Source organism: Saccopteryx leptura, chromosome 6 (assembly GCF_036850995.1).
Source record: "Saccopteryx leptura isolate mSacLep1 chromosome 6, mSacLep1_pri_phased_curated, whole genome shotgun sequence".
Taxonomy (NCBI): domain Eukaryota; kingdom Metazoa; phylum Chordata; class Mammalia; order Chiroptera; family Emballonuridae; genus Saccopteryx; species Saccopteryx leptura.
The window spans coordinates 28,501,725-28,528,799 of record NC_089508.1 but is presented as its reverse complement, the minus strand read 5'-3'; the positions used below and the strand labels follow the sequence as shown (position 1 = coordinate 28,528,799).

The 27,075-nt window shown below is 49.3% G+C and overlaps 1 protein-coding gene and 1 pseudogene across 4 annotated transcripts in view; both read left to right on the top strand.

Moving 5' to 3' along the window:
- Positions 1-1,461: 1,461 nt before the first annotated feature.
- Positions 1,462-27,075, top strand: part of DCAF4 (DDB1 and CUL4 associated factor 4) — a 34,676-nt gene continuing 9,062 nt past the window's right edge. For 2 of the 4 annotated variants that reach the window (XM_066388428.1, XM_066388427.1), the window contains exons 1-9: positions 1,462-1,582; positions 10,528-10,624; positions 14,689-14,786; positions 15,183-15,340; positions 16,076-16,158; positions 18,232-18,334; positions 20,900-21,043; positions 21,933-21,982; positions 25,966-26,045. In XM_066388428.1, coding sequence (XP_066244525.1) covers positions 10,536-10,624; positions 14,689-14,786; positions 15,183-15,340; positions 16,076-16,158; positions 18,232-18,334; positions 20,900-21,043; positions 21,933-21,982; positions 25,966-26,045 — 805 coding nt within the window. In that variant the 5' untranslated portion in view covers positions 1,462-1,582; positions 10,528-10,535. Of the gene's footprint in view, positions 1,583-10,527; positions 10,625-14,688; positions 14,787-15,182; positions 15,341-16,075; positions 16,159-18,231; positions 18,335-20,899; positions 21,044-21,932; positions 21,983-25,965; positions 26,046-27,075 lie in introns of those variants that run through there. The other 2 variants (XM_066388430.1, XM_066388429.1) reach the window with 2 other exon arrangements.
- On the top strand, positions 3,887-4,534 carry LOC136377018 (CBY1-interacting BAR domain-containing protein 1 pseudogene; annotated as a pseudogene).

Sequence of the window (27,075 nt, the reverse complement as noted above, 5' to 3'; positions counted from 1 at the left end):
GGCTCCGCTGTTTCTTTACCGACTGTCCGAATCCAATGCGAACCTGCATAGGCCAGAAGGAGAAGGCCGCTGTGATAGTGGCTCTGGCCCTGCCTGCTGGCTTTACAGTGGGTTTTGGAGCCCAGTGTGTGTTTTTACTTGCCCGCCAGGTGCAAGCTAGAATTAAAGACTATGGCCCACCAGTTTGTGGCTCCGTTGTTTCTTTACCGACCCTCCGAATCCAATGCGAACCTGCATGGGCCAGGTGGCTGTTGTGATGGTAGCCTTGGTTTCTGGCTTTACACTGGACTATTTGAACCCAGCTCTCTTCATAAAACTGTCACTTCTGCTCAAGTCCCCATCAAAGGTTTCCATTTTCCTTTTAGAAGACCTGATGGCTGTCAGCAGGTACCTGGGGCAAGTAGACCACAGAGAATATTGTGAAAATATTGGTTGTATGAACAAACTTTGCACTGGAAAGAACACCAGGCCTTACCAGGTAGTAGCACAGTGGATAGAGCATAGGACTGTGATGCAGAGGACCCAAGTTCAAAACCCGGAGGCCACCAGCTTGAGGACAAGTTCATCCAGCTTGAGCATGGGCTCACCGGCTTGAACTCAGGGTCACCGGCTTGAGTGTGGGATCATAGACATGACCCCATGGTTGCTGGCTTGAGCCCAAGGTCCTGGCTTGAGCAAGGGGGTCATTCACTCAGCTGTAGCCACCCACCCTCAAGGAACATATGAGAAAGCAATCAATGAACAACTAAGGTGCCCCAATGATGAATTGATGTTTCTCATCTCTCTCCCTTCCTGTCTGTCTGTCCCTATCTTTCTCTCTCTCTCTCTCTCTCTGACACATACACACAAAAGAAAGAAAGAACATCAGAATGTTAGGTCAACTTTCTTGTTTTAACATAAGAAATCAAGGTACAGAAAGGGAAGAGACTCAACCTAGGTCTAGACCTAGAAGCAAGGCCTAGTGACTGCAGTTCTGGGCAAGCTCCTCTGCACCTTGGAGTCCCGCAACATAAGGTTAGCAGCCTCAGCTTCCTGAGATCACTGCCGAAGAAAAGGCCACCTGTTCGCCCATTCCTTTTTCTTTCTTTCCTCTCAGGGCCTCCTTTGCCCTTATTTCTACTCAATCTTTCCTCCTCCTCATGTCCCAGTTTTGAAAATAGTAACTTTGAGCTTTGAAAATAGTAGCTTCGAGCTACAGGTTGGACCAATCCACTGAGAAAGAATACAGCGTGGGAGCTTCTTGGTTTCAATGCAGACTCCAGACCCGCCCCGGCCCCGCCCCTAAATGTGCCGGCCTAAACACGCCTGCGGATACGCGGCTTCTTTGCCAGTCTTGGGCGGAGCCGAACCCTCAATCCCCGCCCTCTCAGTCGAGTTCACTTTATTGGCGTATACACTGTGAAGCCGCGTCCAATGAGGAGGAAGGGTTGGCCGCCGTGGCCCTATCCGCTGCGAAAACACAAAAAAGGACGCAGCTAACTGGCGGACGCAATACCTTGGTCTTTCTGGGTCCTTCCAAGCTTCTCCTCTACTTTTGCCGGTTCTGGGTGCAAGGGAGAGCCAGAAAGAACCCTCTAATCCAGTAAGTCTTTGCCGGGGGGGGGGTTGACCTTTAGTGTTCGTTCAGGGGCTGCTGGTGCTCCCGGGACAGAGCTCAGGGTGGGACAGGGGCGTGGGGGAAAGGGGCGAGGAGGAGGCGAGCACGTGGTATGCGAGCCTGATCGGGGCGTGGGTAGGAGGCTGGGCAGCGACCTCCAGACGTGTGGGATTCGTGGCCACTAGGAACAGGTTTATTCTGTACGGTCGGTTCTGCAGTTACAAGCACGGGGTGGGTGGGAGACTTCGAGTGTCGCTGCGCAGTGTCTGACCCGAAGGAGAGTTTTTCTAAACCCAGATGCTGAACGTCCCCTAGCAACTGCCAGTGACTGGACTGCGGGCCCTTGTCGGCGGTTTCCCACAAAGTTCAGGTTGTGGTTGGCTCTTTCTGACAAGTCAGCACACAGGGTTACAGCTAACGCAGGGTGAGCGCTTAACAGTGTGCTCGGCACTGTGCTCACTGCTTTACAATCGTTTGCTAAGTTTTCTGCTCACTGGCCCTGTGAGGTAGTTAGTAGATAAGTACCTTTGTCAGACACAGTAAGAGGCCCAGTGAGAATGTCACTTGCCTAAAGTAACTCACGAAGTAGTATGTAATAGAGCCCGGGGTTGAACCCAAACTTTCTGGGCTAACCTCCACAGCAAGCTGTGTTAGTGGGAAAGCCATTTGCGTGTCCAGGAAGCCTCCTGTCTCCCCATAACCTCAGAAACCATGATACCTCCTTCCCTTTTGATGGGAGTGGAGTGTTCTACAGACATTGTCTTGTGAATCAGACAGCAAGAAGGAAAGAAAACTTATGTGACAACTTCCTGGAGAAAGCAAACAAAATCTCAAAACCCCAAATTTAGTTTTAAATAACTGAAAATTGTGGTTGGGGGGTGCCCCGTGGGTCAACATGCCCAGGTGCCAGCCCTTGGGGCACAAAATTTAGCCCTCTAAGCCTGTCTCCTCATTTGTAGAGGGTTTTTTTTTTTAAGATTTTTATTTATTTATTCATTTTAGAGAGGAGAGAGAGTGAGAAAGAGAAAGAAGGGAGGAGCAGGAAGCATCAACTCCCATATGTGCCTTGATCAGACAAGTGCAGGGTTTCGAACAGGTGACCTCAGCGTTCCAGGTCAACGCTTTATCCACTGCGCCACCACAGGTCAGGCCCTCATTTTTAGAGTTAAAAAAAAAAACATTCAGGGTGGGCACAGCAAACTCTTAGTAGAAGCCATTTCTCTTTGGCTTCACAAACTGGTGGCATCAGCATTTCCCACATTACAGGCCAGTGGCATCTATAATCTTAATTCTACTTTTGCGGGATATTTAGGATGCTAAATATTATATTACTGCTGTAGTAAATTTTTTTGCTTTTGAGATAGAATTCACCTCTTTTTTTTTTTTTTTTTTTTTTTTTTTTTTAAAGAGTCAGAGAGAGGGATAGACAGGGAGAGACAGACAGAAATGGAGAGATGAGAAGCATCAATCATTAGTTTTTTGTTGCAGATTGCAACACCTTAGTTGTTCATTGATTGCTTTCTCATATGTGCCTTGACCGCGGGCCTTCAGCAGACCGAGTAACCCCTTGCTTGAGCCAGCGACCTTGGGTCCAAGCTGGTTGCTCAAACCAGATGAGCCCGCACTCAAGCTGGCGACCTCGGGGTCTAGAACCTAGGTCCTCGGCATCCCAGTCCGATGCTCTATCCACTGCGCCACCGCCTGGTCAGGTGAGATAGAATTCACCTCTTGAAGGTGTACAGTTCAGTAGATTTTGTAGTATATTTGAAAGATTTTGCAGCCATCGTGTGATATCTCATAGTCCGAGCATCTTATCACTCCAGAGAAAAATCTCATGGCCCCTGTGCATCCCAGGCACCTTGACTGGTATTGTTGGACTCCAGTCCCCAGCCCTGTGCCAGGCTGGATGTTGCAGCCCTTCCGGGGCTGCCTCACCTGCGAGCTTGGGTGTGGCAAGTAGAGCCTCTCATTTTGAATTTCATTCAGCCTTTGGCGAGTTCTGGACCTACCTCTCTAAGCTAGAAGCCAGAAACGTGGCTGACTGAGACCCCACGTGGCCCAGCATTTCTCACCCCACCCTCAACCTTGAGTCCCCTCCCCTCCACCCGCCAGGACTTTTCTGGGCCTACACCTTAGGAATTTTTCAGCCAAGCCGACTAGTGTATTTGGGCAGGGGAAAGGGCCAGTTTATCCCGGAAACGGAGATTCTCAAAACAAAAGCGTTTTGGAGTACAGAGCCACTCCTGTTTATAAACTACCAGACTGGGAGGCAAAGCCAGTCTCCTGGGAATGAGATCCACAAGTAGGTCCCTAAAAAACCCCAGATTGGAAGCAGGTCCTGAAAAACTGCTCAGGCCATTTGCCGAATTTCAGGATTATCAACAAGTGGAGGTTGAACGACTTGCGGCCAAAAGGAGTTGAACCTTTGAAAGCTCATTGGAACCATTGTAAAAGTGAAGTGGGATGACCTCAAAGCAACATTAACAATAAGGAATGGAGAAGCTAAGCAGTTTCCTGAAATAGAAAACTGATGGACATGTTACTTCACTGGCCAGACCCAATTACAGAGAGCCACTGTGGATGCTACCCTAACAACTCTCATCTGGAGGAAACTATTGGCAGTTTTGAAAGCCTGAAAATAAGGATATAAAGACTATATTTTCAGAATTTATCACTACTGAAATACTATTTACAGCAAAGCTTTAAATGACTTTTTTTTACAGGAAAGTATACTTTACTGTCTACCAAAATATACAGAAGACTGACAAGGAAGATTTAGTGGTTTTCAGAAGCTCTAGGTATCTACCGGATTATCCATCTTATTTAGATATTGTAAGAGCAAATTCAGAGTTGCCTTTTCAGAGATTGTTGTCAGCTAAGAGTGTATATGGAACAGGACACCTGTCAACTATGAAAGGCTCAACAAACAGAAGGTGAAGAGTTAGATGTTTAAGAATTAAATTAATTTTCTTAAGTACATTTCTCATTTCCCTTTTGATCTTTTTTTTTTTTTTTTCCAGAGACAGATTGAGAGTCAAAGAGAGGGAAAGATAGGGACAGACAGACAGGAAAGGAGAGATATGAGAAGCATCAATCATCAGTTTTTCATTGTGACACCTTAGTTCATTGATTGCTTTCTCATATGTGCCTTGACCGCGGGCCTTCAGCAGACTGAGTAACTCCTTGCTCAATCAAGCCAGCGACCTTGGGTCCAAGCTGGTGAGTTTTGCTCAAACCAGATGAGCCCACACTCAAGCTGGCGACCTTGGGGTTTCGAACCTGGGTCCTCCACATCCCAGTTCGATGCTCTATCCACTGTGCCACCGCCTGGTCAGGCCCCTTTTGATCTTAAAATGACTCAGAATCCAGGATTACTATATTGTAGAACTCTATACTGGCTTGCTAGTTAAACCTCAAAATGAAATGCTACTGAATAGAGAAGAAAAAAAATTAAAGGACATTTATGCTACCTGAAAAATTAAGGTTTAAAAAATATTACACCCCCGGGCATTTAAACCTCCCACCTAGTAATATGTCATCTTTTTGTATGAGCTCTCTCCCTTTGAATCTCTTCATTTCTGTTGCCTAAGAAAACATAAATACATATTGAGTATCATAATTCATTTAAAATTCTATAAAAATTTTACCAAGCTACCACATAGTTAATAAAAAAGGTATAACATTTTGGCCCTGGCCGGTTGGCTCAATGGTAGAGCATCGGCCTGGCGTGCAGAAGTCCCGGGTTCGATTTCCGGCCAGGGCACACAGGAGAAGCGCCCATCTGCTTCTCCACCCCTCCCCCTCTCCTTCCTCTCTGTCTCTCTCTTCCCCTCCCGCAGCCGGGGCTCCATTGGAGCAAAGATGTCCTGGGCGCTGGGGATGGCTCCTTGGCCTCTGCCCCAGGCACTGGAGTGGCTCTGGTCACAACAAAGCGATGCCCTGGAGGGGCAGAGCATCGCCCCCTGGTGGGCAGAGCATCGCCCCTGGTGGGCGTGCCGGGTGGATCCCGGTTGGGTGCATGCGGGAGTCTGTCTGACTGTCTCTCCCCGTTTCCAGCTTCAGAAAAATAATAAATTAATTAATTAATTAATTTAAAAGGTCATTCTTATTCCTGCAAGTATAAAACAATTTAATCAGCGTTCATCAGTTTATTTGGGGCAGCTGGAAAGAACAATTCTTCATAACAGAAAAATGGACCTTTATGAAGCTTTAAAAACAGGAAAAAAAATTCTTTGTACGTTATTCGCTGCTCATTCTCCACCACCTCTCCCCCCCAACCTCAGCGCCTGGAAAACAATTCTGTGAGTATGTGTGTGTCTGTGTGAGTGTCTGTGACTGGATTTGCCTGACCTGGAGATTTCATATACGTTGAATCATACAATTTTGTGTCTGACTTCTTTCACTTGTAAGATTCATCCATGTTATGTCATGTATCAGTACTTTATTCTTTTTTTTTTTAAGTACTTTATTCTTTTTATGGCTAACTAACATTCTCTGGTGTGGATGTGCCACATTTTTTTGTACATCAACTGATGGAAGTATGGGCTATTTCCACTTTTTAAAAAAATTTTTTAGCCTGACCTGTGGTGGCGCAGTGGATAAAGCGTTGACCTGGAATGCTGAGGTTCCCGGTTCGAAACCCTGGGCTTGCCTGGTCAAGGCATGTATGGGAGTTGAAGCTTCCTGCTCCTCCCTACCTTCTCTCTCTCCCCTCTAAAAAATGAATAAATAAATAAAAATAATTTAAGAAAAAAAAAAAAAGAAAAAAAAATTTTTTTTTAATTTTTTATTTTTATTTTTTTTACAGAGACAGCGAGAGAGTCAGAGTGAGGGATTGACAGGAACAGAAAAATGAGAAGCATCAATCATCAGTCCTTCATTGCGCATTGCGACACCTTAGTTGTTCATTGATTGCTCTCACATGTGCCATGACCATGGGCCTTCAGCAGACCAAGTAACCCCTTGCTCGAGCCAGCGACCTTGGGTCCAAGCTGGTGAATTTTTGCTCAAACCAGATGAGCCCGCGCTCAAGCTGGCAACCTCGGGGTCTCGAACCTGGGTCTTCCGCATCCCAGTCTGACGCTCTATCCACTGCGCCACTGCCTGGTCAGGCTATTTCCACTTTTAAGCAACTATGAATAATGCTGCTAGGAAGGTTCCTGTCAAAATATTTGTATGGCCATGTATTTTTCCTTTTTTTTTGTATTTTTCTGAGGTTGGAAACGGGGAGGCAGTCAGACAGACTCCCGCATGCACCCGACCAGGATCCACCCGGCATGCCCACCAGGGGGCAATGCTCTGCCGCAATCAGAGCCATTCTAGCACCTGAGGCAGAGGCCACAGAGCCATCCTCAGCGCCTGGGCCACCTTTGCTCCAATGGAATCTTGGCTACTGGAGGGGAAGAGAGAGGCAGAGAGGAAGGAGAGGGGGAGGGGTGGAGAAGCAGATGGGCGCTTCTCCTGTGTGCCCTGGCCGGTAATCGAACCCGGGACTCCTGCATGCCAGGCTGACGCTCTACCACTGAGCCAACTGGCCAGGGCCATATTTTCCTTTCTACTGGGTTTTTCTGGGTCATATGATAACTTCCTTTTCTGGGTTGAACCTTTTGAGGAGCTGCAAAACTTAGTAAAGTCGTGGTTGCATTTACATTCTAAATAGAGAAATTCATTACAGAATTTGTGAAATATTTGGTTAAGTATGTTCACTGAATTTTTCTTCCTTTGTATCGAAAATAGCCCCAAATCACAATCATAGGTTGACATAGAAGTGGTTGAAGAAATGCTGAATTCTGGAATGTAGGTCCGCACTTGTGGTACTCTGTTTGATGCTGATAGGCACTCTGCATTCACAAATAGGAGCTGGGAGGGCCCTGGCTGGTTAGCTCAGTTGAGCTAACCAAAATACCAAGGTTGTCCCAAAATACCAAGGTTGTGGGTTTGATCTCTGGTTAGGGCACATACGGGAAATGATTAATGAATGTACAGTTAAGTGGAACAATGAATGAATGCTTCTCTCTCCCTCTCTCTCTCTCTCTCTCTAAAAAAAAAAAAGTTGGCAAATACAGATTTCTAATCTATTCTTTGGTTGCATTCAGCCCAGAAGTATTTTTCTAATTTTGTTATGCATTTGAGTGTGATTTTAAAATGTATTTAATAACAGCCTGGCTTGAGGTGGCATAGTGGAGAGAACATTGACCTGGAACACTGAGGTTGCCAGTTCAAAACCCCAGGCTTGCCCGGTCAAGGCACATATGACAAGCAAGCAGTGTACAGTTAAAGTGAAGCAACTATGAGTTGATACTTCATACTCCACCGTGCCCCTCTGTCAAATCAATAAATAAAATATTTAAAGCCTTACCAGGCGGCGGCGCAGTGGATAGAGCGTTGGACTGGGATGTGGAGGACCCAGGTTCTAGACCCTGAGGTTGCCAGCTTGAGTGCGGGCTCATCTGGTATGAGCAAAAGCTCACCAGCTTGGACCCAAGGTCGCTGGCTTGAGCAAGGGGTTACTCGGTCTGCTGAAGGCCCATGGTCAACGCAAATATGAGAAAGCAATCAATGAACAACTAAGGTGTCGCAATGAAAAACTGATAATTGATGCTTCTCATCTTTCTCCATTCCTGTCTGTTTGTCCCTATCTATCCCTCTCTCTGACTCTCTGTCTCTGTAAAAAAAAAAAAAAAAAAAAAAAAAAATTGGCCCTGGCTGGTTGGCTCAGTGGTAGAGCGTCAGCCTGGTGTGCAGAAGTCCCAGGTTCGATTCCCAGCCAGGGCACACAGGAGAAGCGCCTGTCTGCTTCTCCACCCCTCCCCCTCTCCTTCCTCTCTGTCTCTCTCTTCCCCTCGCGCAGCCAAGGCTCCATTGGAGCAAAGATGGCCCGGGCACTGGGGATGGCTCCGTGGCCTCTGCCTCAGGCACTAGAGTGGCTCTGGTCACAACAGAGCGATGCCCTGGATGGGCAGAGCATCGCCCCCTGGTGGGCGTGCCGGGTGGATCCCGGTAGGGCGCATGCGGGAGTCTGTCTGACTGCCTCCCCGTTTCCAGCTTCAGAAAAATACAAAAAAAAAAAAAAAAAGAATTATTCGGTAGAATGTCATTAATGTCTCCAGAGAGTGGAGAAAAAAAATCACAAGAAATTGAGACAGCCTGAAACTTAACAGGAACTAATGGGATTCCCCCATTGTGAATACTTGTGATCTTTTAATGATTAAGTGATAGATTCAGGCTACGTAAGATTGTTTTATTTTTTTTGTGTGGCAGAGACAGAGAGAGGGGGGGACAGATAAAGACAGACAGGAAGGGAGAGTGATGAGAAGCAGCAATTCTTCGTTGCAGCTCCTTAGTCTCCTTAGTTGTTCATTGACTGCTTTCTCATATGTGCCTTGATGGGGTGGCGGTGGGGGGCTACACCAGAGAGAGTGACCCCTTGCTCAAGCCAGCAACCTTTGGGCTCAAACCTGTGACCATGGGGTCACCTGTATGATCCCACACTCAAGCCCGTGATCCCGTTCTCAAGCTGGCAACCTTGATGTTTCAAACCTGGGTCCTCTGTGTCCCAGTCCAATGCTCTATCCACCATGTCACCTCCTGGTCAGGCCATAAAATAAGATTTTAAAGAGCCACTTGAGGATGAAGCGTTGACCCGGAATACTGAGATTGCCTGGTCAAAGCCCAGGGCTTGCCTGGTCAAGGCACATATGGGGGTTGATGCTTCCTGCTCCTCCCCCCCTTCTCTCTCTCTCTCTCTCTCTCTCTCTCTCTCTCGCTAAAATAAATAAAGTCTTTAAAAAGCCATTTGAGCCTGACTGGTGGTGGCATAGTACATAAAGCATTTACCTGGAACACTGAGGTCACAAGTTCAAAACCCAGAGGTCACTGGCTGTGAGCCCGGGCCCATCAGTATGGGGTCACTGGCTTCAATGGCGGATTGTCCACATGATCCCAAAACTTGCTAGCTTGAGCCCAAAGGGCTGGTGGCATGAAAAGCTCAAGGCCACTGGCTTGAGCAAGGGGACACTGGTTTAGCCCTGGTCAAGGCATGTACGGGAAGCTTAATGCACAGCTAAAGTGAAAGCAACTAACTATGAGTTGATGCTTCTCATTCTCACTCTCCCTTCCTGTCTGTCTCACTTTCCCCAAAAAAGAAAAAGGGGAGGAGCCACTTGTAATAGTTATGGCAATATCAGTGCCGTTAAGTTCTTTTCATGTGCACATCCTTCCCTTTAACAGCTAGTGAACTTCAGATGCTAAAACGCTCTTTAGAAAGCATATTGAGAAGTCATAAAGCTTGACCTGTGGTGGCACAGTGGGTAAAGCGTCAACCTGGAACGCTGAGGTTGCCAGTTCGAATCCCTGGCCTTGCTTGTTCAGGACAGATATGGGAGTTGATGCTTCCTGCCCCCCCCCTTCTCTCTCTATCTCTCTCTCTCCTCTGTAAAATGGATCAATAAAATCTAAAAATATATATATATATACTAACACTAGAAGAAAGTGTTCACTATTAACTATTCTCTGCAAATAGGATGTGTGTAGATTTAAAGAAAAATTAGGTGTTTTGGTGTTATCTGGTAGGGAAAAGAAAGAATAACCTAAGAGAAGTCTCATGTCAGGCTCCAAATGTTGTCTTAAAGTAATTGTAAAAATGTAAACTCCTCACACAGTGACCCAGGGAATGGACGGTAGCAGGTTGCAGGCCAGATGTTGACTGTGAGGTGAGGTGTCTGCTGCAGCCAGAGAAGTGGCTTTGGACACACTGGATTTTATCAGAGTCTCCACCTGGAGGGCAGCCCTTTTCAGATGAGGTTTCGTATGGCAGCTCTGATGACAGCTCGGTTGGGCCCAGTTCTGAGCCTGAAGGAGCTCTCAAGAAGCGAACAGGAGAGCAAAGTGCATGCACACACATCTGTATGTCATTTTCTTTTCTCACATAGGAGCAGAAATGCATAAAAGCAGCTGGAAAAGTAGAAGACATGGAAGAAGGAGCCAATGGCAGAACCCCGGGTTCAGACAACGCGGTTCTAACGAGAGGCAAGTGCTGTGCCCAGCACCGCTCTAGTATTGTCTAGCACATGCACCTCTGGGGTCCTGTCAAAATGCAGGGTCTGAGGTGGGGCCCAACGAGGATCTCCCCGAGGATATTGCTCTGGCAGGTCAGCTTGCCTGACACACTTTGATTAGTGAGGAGAGATGGCCACACTCTTTCTCTTCAGTGTGACCATGACATCTGGTCAGAGCCTTCGCCATAGGCATAGGAGACCATCTGATACAACGAGGAAAGTTGTTTCTCCATTTTATAGACTCTCTCTCTCTTTTTCTTTTTTTTTGGAGACAGAGTCAGAGAGGGACAGATAGGGACAGTCAGGAAGGGAGAGAGATGAGAAGCATCAATTCTTCATTGCAGCTCCTTAGTCTCCTTAGTTGTTCATTGATTGCTTTCTCATATGTGCCTTGACCAGGGGGCTATAGCAGAGCGAATGACCCTTTCTCAAGCCAGTGATCTTGGACTCAAGCCAGCGACCTTGGGCTTCAAGCCAGTGACCTTTGGGTCATATCTGTGATCCAATGCTCAAGCAGCGACCCCGCACTCAAGCTGGTGAGCCCACGCTCAAGCCAGATGAGACCACTCAAGCTGGTGACCTTGGGGTTTTGAACCTGGGTTCTCTGCATCCCAGTCCAACACTCTATCCACTGCACCACCTTCTGGTTAGGCTCCCTCTCTCTCTTCTTGTCTTTTTCTTTCCATCCATTGAAAATAGCTTTCTGGAAATGTAATTTCATTCATTCAGTCTAAGCCCTGAGAGAAGCAAAATAGATAATACAGCATTTAAGAACACAAAATGGTATAAAGAATATACAGTGAATGCCATGTACCTACTACTCAGCTTAAAAAATAAAGCCTAGTCAATCTTAGTGGAAACCCTCCTATAAACATTTTCCACACTCTACTTATTTTTCTGCATGTAGGAAATACAAATAATGTAGACTGAGGACAAGGTTCCCCCAGCCCCCCATCACCTCATGCCAGGAGAGGAGGCCTCCCCACAGTGCAGGTCTACCGACAGGACTCCGGCCATAAGAAGTCTGCACGGCCCCCTCCTCACCAAAGGAGACCTACATGTCAATTCCAAAACTTCCATACTCCAGACCTCTTATTGTTGTTGTTATTTTGTTTTTGTTTTTGTACCCTTCTGAAGCCGGAAACGGGGGGGGGGGGGGGGGGGGGAGACAGTCAGACAGACTCCCGCATGCGCCCGACCGGGATCCACCCGGCACGCCCACCAGGGGGCGATGCTCTGCCCATTCAGGGCGTCGCTCCCTTGCTACCAGAGCCACTCCAGCGCCTGGGGCAGAGGCCAAGGAGCCATCCCCAGCGCCCGGGCCATCTTTGCTCCAATGGAGCCTCGGCTGCGGGAGGGGAAGAGAGAGACAGAGAGGAAGGAGATGGGGAAGGGCGGAGAAGCAGATGGGCACTTCTCCTGTGTGCCCTGGCTGGGAATTGAACCCGGGACTTCTGCACCCAGGCCGACGCTCTACCACCGAGCCAACCGGCCAGGGCCTGTTTTTTTTTTGTTTTTTTTTTACAGAGTCAGAAAGAGGGATAGATAGGTACAGACAGGAACGGAGAGAGATGAGAAGCATCAATTATTAGTTTTTTGTTGTGACACCTTAGTTGTTCATTGATTGCTTTCTCATATGTGCCTTGACCATGGGCCTTCAGCAGACTGAGTAACCCCTTGCTCGAGCCAGTGACCTTGGGCCCAAGCTGGTGAGCCTTGCTCAGACCAGACGAGTCCATACTCAAGCTGGGGGCCTCGGGGTCTCGAACCTGGGTCCTCTGCATTCCAGTCCGATGCTCTATCCACTGCGCCACTGCCTGGTCAGGCTCCAGACCTCCTTTTAAAATGCACAGATTTCTTCTTGTTTTTCTTTTTCTTTCTTTCTTTCTTTCTTTCTTTCTTTCTTTATTTATTTTTGGTATTTTTTCTGAAGTTGGAAACGGGGAGGCAGTCAGGTAGACTCCCGCATGCGCCTGACTGGGATCCACCCGGCACGCCCACCAGGGGGCGTTGCTCTGCCGCAATCAGAGCCATTCTAGCGCCTGAGGCAGAGGCCATTGAGCCACCCCAGCACCCGGGCCAACTTTGCTCCCATGGAGCCTTGGCTGCGGGAGGGGAAGAGAGAGACAGAGAGGAAGGAGAGGGGGAGGGGTGGAGAAGCAGATGGACGCCTCTCCTGTGTGCCCTGGCCGGGAATTGAACCCAGGACTCCTGCACACCAGGCCAATGCTCTACCACTGAGCCAACTGGCCAGGGCTCTTTTTTTTCTTTTTAAATTTTATTTATGGCTTTGAGAGGGAGAAAGAGCGAGAAGGGGAGGGGAACGGGAAGCATCAACTCGCAGTAGTTACTTCTTGTATGTTGCCTTGACCAGGCAAGCCCAGGATTTCGAACCAGTGACCTCAGCAGTCCAGGTTGACGCTTTATCCACTGCGCCACCACAGCTCAGGCAAAAATGGACAGATTTCTAGTTATAGGGTCAGAAGATGTCAAATGCCAAGATGCTTCTCTGGAATAGATTAACCCAAACTAACAAATAGCATCAAATTGTGGTGGAAGGAACAAGGGCTTTGGAATTAAGATGTCAGTTTGACACTCCGCTTTTTCCTATTACTTAATCACTCGGAATTACTTGTACTGTACTCCTCTTGTGAAGTTCTCAATAATGTATATAAAGCCCCTAATGGGCTACCTGGTTCTGAGTAGGCCCTGTATACATGGTAGGCCTCATTATGTGCAGAATAAAATATTACTCGTAGCCAAAGTTCCAGACTTGACCCATATTGTAGAAAGATCAGGACAGTGCCCAGTGTTTGTATGTTTTCAAAGGAGAACCATGGATACTTTCTGGGCCCCAGGCCTTCTCACAAGAGCACACCATGTAGTAAAATGTCTGTGCAGGAAGTCTCAGCTCAGCTTTGGCGGAACTGTGTGGAAACACACTGCACGGCCACCTTCTGGGCTCCGTTTGGAAAGAATGGAACAGCAGTTCTTGGACTAGCAGTCCTTTGGACCAGAAACGTAGACATTTGTCGTGACACTGAATCCTTCCTTCTTCCTGCTGCTGATCCCAGATGAGCTGCCTCAGGAAGCTCTGGGCCATAAAAAGGGAGAATAAATTTCACCTGATACCATGCATAGTTAGTATTTACAGACAAGAAGAAAGTTTTAATTTCCTTCAGCCGAGTTTTGCAATTTGTACTCCTTTTGGTAATGAGGAGAAGAGGGAAGTTCTTGATTTCAGAGAGGATTTTGTCTGGATTCTAAAATTAGGTCTTTTGCTGTATCATTATATCCTCCAGCCTATACTTGCCATAGGAGCCACCTGTGAGCTTTGCAAAACGAGTGTTTAAACCATGACTGTGTCCCAGTATCACTGAGGAAATCACCTCTATGCCCTGAACCCCCATTTCTCCATCTGTGCGGTCGGATAGCCAAGTACAGTTTAGACTCTCTGTACTGCCGAATCCAGTAAAGAAGGAAATTCACCTGGCCTCGTAACTGCTGACCAATGAACCCAGCTGGTAGAATTCTTATTGGCAAGGATTTCTGTTCTCCTTTTCATCTGGAAAATTCCAGGAGACCTCACGAAATGCTCAAGTAAGGAGATAAGAAAAGGAAATTACTGTAACGTGCATCCTCCTTTTTTTGAGAGAGAGAGTGAGAGAGAGACAGGAACATCAAGCTGCTCTTGTATGTGCCCTGAACCGGCAGCCTTCGTGATGGGATGAAATTCCAACCAACCGAGGTGTTCAGCCAGGGTTTTTTAGAGATAGAGAGAGAGAAAGGGGCGGGGGGGGGGGGGGAAGATACGCATTCTCTTAAAGAGGAGAAACAAAACCTTGCCCTGACCTTAGTGTGTTTGCAGTAGGTGAACTACTTCTAAGGAAAAGCAGGGTTAGCGCTCCCCGGGTGATCAGCAGAGGGTCGGGCGAAGGCCGTGGAACTGACCTGCTCCCTGCCAGGACGCCATGGCCAGAGAATGCCTGGGTCTCAAGCTCTTCACTGCAAGTTACCTTGACTGTGTGTCGGCAGGTGTAACACAGGGGCAGAGCAAAGCGCACAGGATGCCAGCCGCGATGATGAGCAGGTCCCATCGACCTCGTCCAGCACAGCTGGGAGCTCTGTGCCAGGTAAGGCAGCCAGCTGGGTAGGACTCCTCGGGTCCTGCCCACAGGGAAAGCGGAAGCCTAGTTCTGCCTCGTCACCTGGTTCTGTCTGGTCTGTCTGCTCTTGCGTGGGGGTGTTCTCCACGTGTGTCGCCAGCTCATTCCAGGCTTAGAGGGGATTCTGGGAGCAAACTGAAACACTGAAGGGAGGAGCTGGGTACGTCGAGAACTGTGATACTGAGGCAGACAGCTCCTCCCAGGACTGAACTGGGCCCAGGATGGTGCGGACAGTGTTAACCCACCTCCTGCCCCTTAGAAAAAAACAGGTGACTGTGAGGGGTGGTGGACAGGCCACTGGGTTCCTTTCCAGGTGTTGAGGTCACAGTGTTTTAAGTTGGATTTTATTTCTTTTGACGGAAGAGCTACCAGGGTATTACTTTGACCCTGAAAAGAATCGTTACTTCCGCTTGCTCCCTGGACATAACAACTGCAACCCCCTCACGAAGGAGAGCATCCAGCAGAAGGAGGTGGAGCACAGGAGGCTGCAGCTGCTAGAGGAGGACGACAAGCAGAAAAAGGTGGGCTCCGCGCTCCTGGCCACCCCGTCTCTGCGCGCCTGCCAGCCTCTGTCCACTGCCGGAAGCGCCTGTAACTCTCAGCTTCGGGCGCTTTCGGGAGCGCGGTGCCGAGTCTTCCCTGAGAGGAGCCTGACGGAGGTGATGAGAACAAGCAAGCGCTCTCTCCCACTGCACTTTCCCTGTGTGCAAAGTCTCCTAAGGAATTCTAACATTTTGTCTTTCCCTGGGGGACTCCTGAAAAGCAGCATGATAATGCAGTTCCAGAAACTTTTAAATAGAAAACCAGGGTAGGTGGTTTGGATATAGGGTTTCTTGTCTCCCTTCTGGGGAGTAGTTGCCAGGACATTTTGACAGTTATGGGGGCAACAGGGTAGAAAATCAGGCCCAGGGTCACCACAGGGCGAATAGAAAATACAACGCAGACGTGAGTGTCCGGGCCATTCCCGCATGCACTTGCGTGGTGGCTGCCCCCCCCCCCCCCCGGGTGTGATTTGATTGGGGGCTTGGACAGAGGCGTGTCACAGACCTTCCAGCTCACACATTCTTCCTTGTGGTGCGCTTTCCTCATGCCAAGGAGAGGAGACCAGCCAAGGAGACCGTCGGATGTATAGGGAGACCGTTTCGGCCAACTTAGTACCTCTTTCTTTATTGCATCCTATGGAACTAAAAATAATTTCTGATATTTTATAACATAAAACTTCAGTGAACCTATCTTTTTTTTTTTTTTTAATTTAGAAAATAACCAGGATGGGATCTAATGCATCTTCCTTGCTACAAAAAAGCAAGCTGGGTTTCCTCAATGTCTCCAGTTATTGCCGGTAAGTCACTGCCTTGTTGTTGTCTATTCTTCATGAGTATTGTTTTTCTGTTTTCTATTTCCATTGTCCAAGAATACAGTCAGGAGACCAGACAGCTGCTCTGTGCGGAGTCTTTACAATTGAGGGGCTCCAGCTCACAGCCTTCTTCTGCTGCTGGAGCCAGCCCTGAGCAAGTCACTGTCCTTCAAGAGCAAGGGGGAGACCCTGTGGGCGGCCAGGGACAGAGGGGAAGGGATTCAGGCAGGGAAATTGGGCAGGAATTTCTCAGGATGTTTTCTCTCTTACTCATAAATTATGTTTAGTTGAGTGATAGGTCTTATAACTTCATTCCTGTGAGATTTTTGCCTCTCATCTCCTCACCTAGTAAGTTGTTACCAGAAAAGGAACATTAAATAGATGCATGTGTCCTAAACTTCTTCTAAATATTTGTCATTTCTGATCTAATTCTAACTGCAAGCCTGTGAGATAGGTTACCTTATCTGTGAGATGAAGGTAAAGCTAGAAAGGACGGGGTCTTTCTCACTCCTGGCACCTGAGCTCCAGTCCCCTGTGTCCTGCCGCCCCGCTGTGTACGGGCAGGTGAGGAGATAGCATGAGTTTGGTGGCTTATAGAGGACACAGCTCTCTCCTCTCGAAGCGGGGCCACCTTCCGTGTAGGCCAGCCACGCATAGGTACGAGCCAGGGCAGGTGGGAATATGCCTCCTCTTTATTTCCCTAAAAGAGTTGAATTAAATTTAATTCCCCAAGGTCGAATTAAAAAAATGTGTTTTTCGGCCCTGGCCGGTTGGCTCAGCGGTAGAGCGTCGGCCTAGCGTGCGGAGGACCCGGGTTCGATTCCCGGCCAGGGCACACAGGAGAAGCGCCCATTTGCTTCTCCACCCCTCCGCCGCGCTTTCCTCTCTGTCTCTCTCTTCCCCTCCCGCAGCCAAGGCTCCATTGGAGCAAAAATGGCCCGGGCGCTGGGGATGGCTCTGTGGCCTCTGCCTCAGGCGCTAGAGTGGCTCTGGTCGCAACATGGCGACGCCCAGGATGGGCAGAGCATCGCCCCCTGGTGGGCAGAGCGTCGCCCCTGGTGGGCGTGCCGGGTGGATCCCGGTCGGGCGCATGCGGGAGTCTGTCTGACTGTCTCTCCCCGTTTCCAGCTTCAGAAAAATGAAAAAAAAAAAAAAAAAAAAAAAAAAAAAAAATGTGTTTTTCACCCTAGAACACGCTTTGTCTTTGGGGGGAGGGTTCGCGGTGTGGAGAGGCACAGGGGCAGTCGGGACGGCGCAGGCCCGGGCCGTCCTCGGTAGCTGTGCGTCCCTGGGCACGGCGAGAGGCGCGGGGGCGGTCGGGACGGCGCAGGCCCGGGCCGTCCTCGGTGGCTGTGCATCCCTGGGCACGGCGAGAGGCGCAGGGGCAGTCGGGACGGCGCAGGCCCGGGCCGTCCTCGGTGGCTGTGCATCCCTGGGCACGGCGAGAGGCGCAGGGGCGGTCAGGACGGCGCGGGCCCGGGCCACACGGCGAGAGGCACAGGGGCAGTCGGGACGGCGCGGGCCCGGGCCGTCCTCGGTGGCTGTGCGTCCCTGGGCACGGCGAGAGGCGCAGGGGCGGTCGGGACGGCGCGGGCCCGGGCCGCACGGCGAGAGGCACAGGGGCAGTCGGGACGGCGCGGGCCCGGGCCGTCCTCGGTGGCTGTGCGTCCCTGGGCACGGCGAGAGGTGCAGGGGCAGTCGGGACGGCCGTCCTCGGTAGCTGTGTGTCCTTGGGCACGGCTCCTTCCTCAGCACCTTCTCTTTGCTCTCAAGAGAAAGAAAGAGTTGTTCTAAATGATCCAGAAACAGATTCCACTAAATTCTGACTTGCTTTGACCCTACAAATGGGCAGCCCATTTCTTTGCGTGAGTTTTCCTAAGAGTTCTAAAATTGAATTTATTTGGGATCTTGCTCATTTTCATCGTTGTGAAATAATATGTAGAGGGCCAACTAGGGGAGATGGTCTTCAGGGTATGAAGCAGTGCAAAACCCGACTCTCCCTTGTGGTTACCTAGGTACGGTGCCCTGTGCTCTGTGCCCCTCTCTTTCCCTCCGCAGTTTAGCCCATGAGCTGCGAGTGAGCTGCATGCAGAGGAAGAAGGTTCAGATTCACAGCTCGGATCCGTCTGCTCTGGCAAGCGACCGATTTAACCTCATTCTGGTGAGTGGGAGTGAGCTGTGTATGGGGCCGGGCTGCTGTTGCCGTCGCCACACTTTATGGCTAGCATTGGCTTCCCTCAGGCCTGCCTCTGTAGGTGCCAGTTGCATGAAAGAAGGTGTCCACTAGGTTTTATCGTTTTTTTTGTTTTAAATTATATTATTATTTTAGTGAGAGGAGGGTAGACAAGAGAGAGGCTCCCATGTGCCCCAACCGGGACCTACCCGGCAAGCCCTCTAGGGGGCGATGCTCTGCCCATCTGGGACTCTTGCTCTGTTGCAACGGGAGCCATTCTTTTAGCACGTGAGGCGGAGGCTAAGGAGCCATCCTCAGCACCTGGGGCCAACTCACTCTTAATTGAGCCATGGCCGCAGGAGGGGAGGATAAGAGAGAGAGAGAAGCCAGAGGGGGAGGGTAGAAAAGCAGATGAGCACTTCTCTTGTGTTCCCTGACCAGGAATTGAACCCAGGACATCCACATACTGGGCTGACGCCCTACTACTGAGCAAACCGGCCAGGGCCAGGTTTTATAGTTTAGCAGGCACCTACTGGCTACCCATTGGCTACTTCCAAGCTGGCAGGCCAGGCCATAGTGACCACTGTCGCCCTTACCACAGCTCTTTCATTTGACACAAGAGCCAGGGCCCCTCATATTGACTAAGAACCATCCCAGAGTAATTTTTTCTTGGGTGTGTTGTATATACATCGAGGGTACACAGTGGACCGGGAGCTTCTAATCATTCCTATACTGGGCAGGATTTGGTGGCCACCCCCAGTGCTCCAGGGTCCTCAGTAGCAATAGCATGTTACTCCCTTGCTTGCTGTTCCTGACGAGCGTAGCAGGGGCCTGTAGGCCTGTGACCCTGGGCCTGCACATCCACCTTCGTCATGCCATTTGCAGGGAGCAGAAAGCCTTCTCTGTTTTTGGTTAGACCCAGGCTGGAAACCAGTGCCAAGTTCTTGAGTGCAGGGGCCAGGGAAATGTTGGCAGAGGGTCCACTGCAAATGGAAGGAGCCTAACTGCTCAGCTATACAGGATTTGAGGCCACAGTAGAGCACGGCCTGCCCAGCAAGCCCTGTCCTTCCTGGAGGCCAGGGAGAGGCAAGGAGAGCAAGAGAGACCCAGAGCAGACCGCCTCGGCCCGATGATCTGCTGGCGGGGCGGTGCCGGAAGCTACAGAACTGATGCTTGACATCTTGCTGCAGGAGGCCTGCATAGCAGAGCCTTTCCTCATAAGCGGTGTTCGGGGCCAGGACACGCTCTCGCCTGTGACTTTACCTCCCTTATGTGTTTGGAGATGCAGTTTGACCTGAATACTTCCTTACAGAGGGTTCCCCTCAGGAGCCCTTTCTCTGGGGTGTTTCAGTAAGCTGTGGTGGAGTTCACTGTGCACATCCTGCTTAGTATAGCCCGGGGTAGGGGGGCGAGGCGGCCCCCCCCATCTCACACTTCCCCTATACAAGCTGTGAGCTGGCCCTCGGAAGTGCTTCCCCATCCCCCAGAGTTACGATGACTGGCCCATGACTGGCCGGCTGGTGTGATCACAGGGGAGGGAAGGATACTTTGCTACCCAGGGACCAATGTTTCAGATCTGACTCTATCACTGGTAATGATCCTCAGGAACCTAACTTTTCTTCCTGGTAAACTGCAAAGTGAGTGCAATTTCACCAGCTAAATAACATACAAAACACAGAAATACATATATCTTTTGCTCTGAAATAATTGACTACATTTTTAATTTATTTTATTTTTTTACAGAGACAGAGAAAATCAGAGAGGGATAGATAGGGACAGACAGACAGGAACAGAGAGAGATGAGAAGCATCAATCATCAGTTTTTCGTTGCAACACCTTAGTTGTTCATTGATTGCTTTCTCATATGTGCCTTGACCGTGGGCTTTCAGCAGACCGAGTAACCCCTTGCTCGAGCCAGCGACCTTGGGTCCAAGCTGGTGAGCTTTTGCTCATACCAGATGAGCCCGTGCTCAAGCTGGCGACCTCGGGGTCTAGAACCTGGGTTCTCGGCATCCCAGTCCGACGCTCTATCCACTGTGCCACCACCTGGTCAGGCGCACTACATTTTTAAATGAAAAATAATCTTAACCCACATCCCAATGCAGTCTGTTCTATTGTAATTTCTTTTCAGTGCAATGTCTTTTTTTTTTTACTTGGTGCTAATCATAGTGCTGTGTAATGGGAGTATAATTTTGTATTCTTCTTTTACCCTTGACAGTTTTAACTAGCATCCATGTTCCTGTGTGACTTTCATGATGGCCACGTGCTCTGTCACCACGTGTCTCATCTGAGTTCCTTCACAGTCTGAGTGGGGTCACTGTGCAGTCCTCAGATTTCCTGCTACACCGCCTCAATGGCACCCTCCTCCCTGCTCCTGAATTGTGAGACAGATGCCTGTTAGCTTTGCCCAGCAGTGGCTGTGCCAAGTAGGGGCAAAATTAGGTCATGGACAGGAGCTCTCACACGGTGAAAACACAGAGCACAGGGACTATGAGAGACAGGCAGGTGGTCTCAGGCCTGGGAGGTCAGCTGCCACCCCTTCACCCCTTCCAGGCGGACACCAACAGTGAGCGGCTCTTCACAGTGAATGATGTCAAAGTTGGAGGCTCCAAGTACGGCATCATCAGCCTGCAAGGCCTGAAGACCCCCACGTTCAGGGTGCAGATGCACGAAAACCTCTACTTCACCAACCGGAAGGTACTCTGCCCTGCCCTCCAGCCATGCGGCCTGCTCTGCCTTTGGACCCCGGGGCACCGCGGGGGGAGCCAGATTCAGAGGAGAGGAGAGAACTGAGGAAGGCAGCGCTCGGTTACCGCATTTTCCCAAGGGAGAAACGGAGTTTTAGGTACTGAGAGCCCAGAGAGGAAGCAGAGGGCCTCAGGGGTTTCTTGTCTTGGAAGAGAAATGAATTTAGGTGTGGGAAGACTGGAAGTCTTCTTTCACTGGTGGTAAGGCCCTTCCCTTCCACAGGATGGAGTTGATTGGAAGGGGCTCACACCGCGGCACAGAGTTCCTGGGAAGTGGGCTGCAGCACCTGGGTGGGCGCTTCTCCCGGTGCGTCAGGACGAGGTGTCAGTCACTCAGCAGTCTGTGTTTCCATCAGTATGAGCAGCTTGCTGTCTGAGGAGCAGCCTTTAAATTGCAGTGGGGTGAGAGCTGCATCTGTAAGCAGCAGGGACTCTGTTCTGTTGGGATGTGAGCCACCAGACAGATACAGGTTGAAAATGGTTTCTGGGTGAAGTGAAATACAGCATGCCTTCAGAGCTTGGTTTGTTTCCTGCGATTGAAGAGAAGTCATCCGTGCCCTGGAGAGTGCCAGATGGCTCTCTGTGAGGCCCATGCAGATAATGAAGGGTAAGGGCTGGGGGCTGCGTCCTCCCTGTCCCTCTTCAGGTCTCTGTGTGCCGGGGCAGGGAGCTTTCCTGTTCTCAGAATGCTGTTCCAGCCCCCTTTAAAGGAGCGAGACTTGCAGAAGTCACAGGTCTACACCCCCATAAGTTACTCCATAAGAAAGCATTTGTCTGCTTCCCTCCATGAGCTGGCAGCCAGACCGATCCTTGCATCTTGCTGTGTGCTTCCTCACCAGGTGAACTCTGTGTGCTGGGCCTCGCTGAATCACCCGGATTCTCACATTCTGTATCTTTTGGCAGATGAAGAGGTTTGGTGGGCAGGTCACGCCCTGACGTGGACAGGCATCTGTGGGGTCTGTGAAGTGGCATCGCAGTGGGCAGAGGCCTGGGCCGTACTGCGTGTACTCCCACCCTTTCAGAAAGCAGTGCACGTGGGGAGAAAGCGGGTTCCGTGTTGCTCAGGGAAGTAGCTGAGGTCCTGGGCGACTCTTGAGGTCACTTTGTGCCAGATACTGTTCTGGAACTTGAGACTTGGTGCTTTAGCAGAGGAATAAGGCAGAAAGGATCAGTAAAATCTAGGGAAGGAACCTGTTTTTATAACTTACTCCACAGCACTGTGTTTCAAAGGTGAGGTCTTAAAGCCTGAATTAAAGATCTGACTATAGCCCTGGCTAGGTAGTTTGGTTGGATCATTGTCTTGATTTGCAGGGGTTGCGGGTTTGATCCCCAATCAGGGCACATACAGGAACAGATCAATGTTTCTGTCTATCTTTACATTCCTCTCTCTAAAACCAATAAAATGAAAAAAAAAAAAATAATCTGATGATAAATTTTATGTAAGACAAACAGAACTGTATGTTTAGTAAACTGAAAGTTTTGTGTGGCTTTCTTTCAGTGAGGTGGTCTCTGGGGTGGTGGGACCACCTAATACTGTGGTGATATTACCAGAGGACAGAGGAGACCAAGCCTTAACAGAGAGAGAAAACAATAACCTCGCTCTCATTTTTTATTTTAAAATAGGTTTTTCATGTTTCTGAGGACTGAGGAGAGGACAGAAGTCGGTGTAAGGTGCCTGAGAGTATGAAAGGACAGTCTGTTGTAGCTTGACCAGTGGCTTGCCCTCTGGTGGCCATTTCAGGTCAACCTCAGGCTTTTGTGCACCTGCTGCTTCTGCTGAAGAATATCAAACTTTCTCCCTTTACCAAAATGGTACCTGTTCAGATCTGCATTCTACATTTTTCCCCAAAGAGTGGTGGGAGGTTAGACTGAATTCTTTTCTACGGTTACTGGGCTCTTTGGTAACCGCTAGCCTGTTAAAGGATTAATCTACAATACCTGCCTGATAAGTACCCAAAGTTTGTAACCTGGATTTTAGGCACAGTAATGGTGCACATGTGCTCCCTGACCAGGCAGTGGCACAGTGGATAGAGCGTCAGACTACATGGAGGACCCAGGTTCAAAACCCCGAGGTCGCCAGCTTGGGCGCAGGCTCACCCAGCTTGGAGCATGGGCTCACCAGCTGGAGCGCAGGGTCGCTGGCTTGAGCAAGGAGTCACTCGCTCTACTGTAAACCCCCCACCCCCTGGCAAGGCACATATGAGAAAGCAATCAATGAACAACTAAGGTGCCACAACGAAGAATTGATGCATATCATCTCTCTCCCTTCCTATCAGTCTGTCCCTATCTGTCCCTCTCTCTGACTCTCTCAAAAAGAGAGAGAGAGAGAGAGAGAGAGAGAGAGAGAGAGAAAGTACATATGTGTAAGGACTTCCTGCCCACATCCTTGCCGTCTATACTAGAGGTACTTCACATAGTTGGGGCTATACGCCAAGGCAACTTGACACGCACACATCACAGACTGTCAAGAATATTGCCTAATTGCTTTGCAAATACTTACATTTTTTTGATGAGGGGTATGTGTGTTCATTCCACCATCATCTATTGAGTGTATACAATCTGCAGAGTGGTGGAGATGGGCAGCTTGACAGGTGATCAGTCTGTGCAGTGATGTCTGTGGGGCAGCTGGATACAAGAGGGATGCAGGGACTGGGGCAGTCTTTCTGGAGGCAGGTGATTTCCGCATGGGAAGGAGCAGCTGGAGTTCCATTAGAAGAATGACTCAGGCCTGACCAGATGGTGGCACATAGGACCCAGGTTCAAAACCTCAAGGTCGCCGGCTTGGGCGTGTGCTCTTGCAACTTGAGTGTGGGCTCACCAGCTGGAGTGTGGGGTCACTGGCTTGAGCACGGGATCATAGACATGACCCCATGGTTGCTGGCTTGAGCAAGGGGTCACTCACTGTTCTGTAGCCCCCCCCCCCCCAGCATGGTACATATGAGAAAGCAATCAATGAACAACTAAGGTGCCACAACGAAGACTTGATGCTTCTCATCTCTCTCTCTCTCTCTTCCTGTCTGTTTGTCCCTATCTGTCCCTTTTTCTGTCTCAAAAAATAAAATGGAGAAGAATGACTCAGGAGAGATCATGGCACATTGGGCAGCAGTGTTTGGTATCCGTAATGTCTGGTTAAGTAGGGCCTTGCAAGACTGACTCCTCAGGGGTGTGGGATGCCCGTGGAAGACTGGTCATGGAGTTATTTCTTATACAGGCTAGCAAGGGTGAGTCTTCAGACAAGGGTGCTTCAGGATTGAGCGGGCGGTGGAGAGGGAGGGAGTCGTGAGCAGGCTTGGAGGAGCAGCACAAGTCCAAGCAGCTCGGCCTGTAGGCCCGGCAACGTTGGTGATAGGAGAAGGTCAGGCTGGCTCTCCTCGGGAGTGGTGGTGTGGAGACCCAGCGCTGGTTAGAACTTGTGCTGCATGGCCACGGACAGGGCAGGACTAGGGAGTGTTCACTGGGAGAAATCAGGGCCTCATTGCAGACGTAGGAAGGACATTTACTGGAAAGATGTTGTACCTGGATTTCAGTGGGCTGCAGAGTGGAAGAATGGCCAAGAGTGGGGATAAGCAGTCGGTTCTTTTAGAGAAAAGTTTGGCTGTGAAGGGAAAGGGAGAGGAGCCAGCTCAGTCAGAAGACGGTGCAATCGGAAAAACAGAGCACATAAAGAGACAATTCAAAAAGGAAACCCAAATGACCATTCTCAGGTGAATCAGTGCACCCAGTTGAGGTTGGGGAAATGCAAATTTAAATGATGAGATGACATTTATACCCACTCAGATGAGCACAAATTTCCAAAGTCTGATCGTGCCCAGATTTGGCAGTTGTGGAGCACGGGGAACAGTGCTGGTGCTGGTGAATCGATACAGCACTTTAAGTCGGAGACGCAGGAACCTACCACCCCCTAGTTCCTCTCGAGGTACAGGCATCGGAGTAGTGTCCGCTGCACACGTCATGACCTGTCAGAGGGCCACTAAACCCGTTTGTGAGCAGCATCTTCAAAGTGAAGTAGACTAGAAAATATCTGAGTTTCTACTAAGGGAGGGGAAATATCAAAATTTTCATTTCAAATAGTTGTGTGTATATAGCATGTAATAGTGTAAAATTACACCTGGCTTTAAGAAACAATGCCTTGACCTGTGGTGGCGCAGTGGATAAAGCGTCGACCTGGAATGCTGAGGTCGCCGGTTCAAAACCCTGGGCTTGCCTGGTCAGGGCACATATGGGAGTTGAGGCTTCCAGCTCCTCCCCCTGTTCTCTCTCTCTCTCTCTCTCTCTCTAATAAAAATAAATTAAAAATAAATGAAAAAAAAGAAACAATGCCTTAGAAAAGCCTCCCACCCGTGGGTGTGGGAGACAGGAAGGCGCTCACTGCAGCAGCAGAGCAAAAAGAAAAAAAATCTGTGAGCCCATACAACTGTGATGTATTTATGCAAGGAATGGTGTAATTGAAGGGACTGGGACCACAAACTGCAACACAGATGAATCTAGAACACAATGGGGGTTGAAATCTTGTAGATGATACTCTGTGTGATTCCAATACTTATGTTTTTAAAAAATTAACAGTTCTTCATAGTGCTCATGGACAAATATGTTGTGGAAATATAACATAGCCTAGAACTCAGACCAGTTTTAGAATAGTAATTCCTCCTGGGTGAGGGAAATGGGGGAATTGGGCTGGGGAGGGTCAAAGAGGGATTTTAACTGTCTGTGACATTTCTTTCCTAAAAAAAAAAAATCTAACTAAATATGGAAAATGTAAACGTGTTAAATCTGGCTTTATGGTGTTATTTTTATAATTTTTTGAAGGGTGCTAATGCCCATTCTCCTCCCAGCGGAGAGCTCGTACTTGATTGTCCTTAACAGCTTTTCCAGGCTGTGCCTCATGGGAATCGCAGAGACTCCAGGCTGTGCCACCCTGCTCCCAGCGTCACTGTTCGTCAACAGTCACCCAGGTACCTGGCCCTTTTCCTGTGAATAAAGGGGTACTGTGACACGTTCTGTCCTCTGCCTCCCAGAGCTGCAGCCAGCAACCCCATAAGCTCCTTAGAGAAAGAAGATTTGGACAGGAGGGGTTGGAAGCACAGGCTGAGCGAACCCAAGTCAGAGCTTGTAGAAGCATCTGTGAGGAGTCCTTAAACCTCACCCAGGAGCCTTATCAGGCAGTGGCGCAGTGAATAGAGCGTCGGACTGGGATGCAGAGGACCCAGGTTCGAGAGCCCGAGGCTGCCAGCTTGAGCATGGGCTCATCTGGCTTGAGCGCAGGGTCGCTGACTTGAGTGTGGGATCATAGATATGACCTCATGGTCGCTGGCTTGAGTCCAAAGGTTGCTGGCTTGAAGCCCAAGGTTGCTGGCTTAAACCCAAGGTCGCTGGCTTGAGCAAGGGGTCACTCGCTCTGCTTTAGCCGCCCAGTCAAGGCACATGAGAAAGCAGTCAATAAACAACTAAGATGCTGCAGTGAAGAATTAATGCTTCTCATCTCCCTTCCTGTCTGTCCCTCTCTCTGTGTCTTTCTCTATGTCACAAAAATCAATCAATCAAACAAACAAACAAACAAACAAATAAAACCCTGACCCAAGATTTGTACTAGAAGCATGTGCATCTTTACATATTTCCTTCTTTGGGTCATTTTAGCAGCCACAACAGTTAGAAGTGTGTGTAACCAATGCAAGAAAGCAAAATATTTATCCAAGTTGGCTGTACAGATCATTCAGAAAAGTGTGGCCCTGGCCAGGTAGCTCAGTTGGTTAGAGTGTCATCCTGCTACACCAAGGTTGTGGGTTTGATCCCCCAGTCAAGGCACATATAAGATCGACCAATGAGTACATAAATAAATGGAAGAACAAATTGATATGGGTTTTTTTCCCTGCTCTATCAATCAATCAATTAAAAAACAAAGAGCCCTGCCAGAAGTGTGACCGCAGTGCTGTCCGGTGCTCACGTTCTCTCTGGCTGACGGCATTGCCACGCTCCGGACTTCTT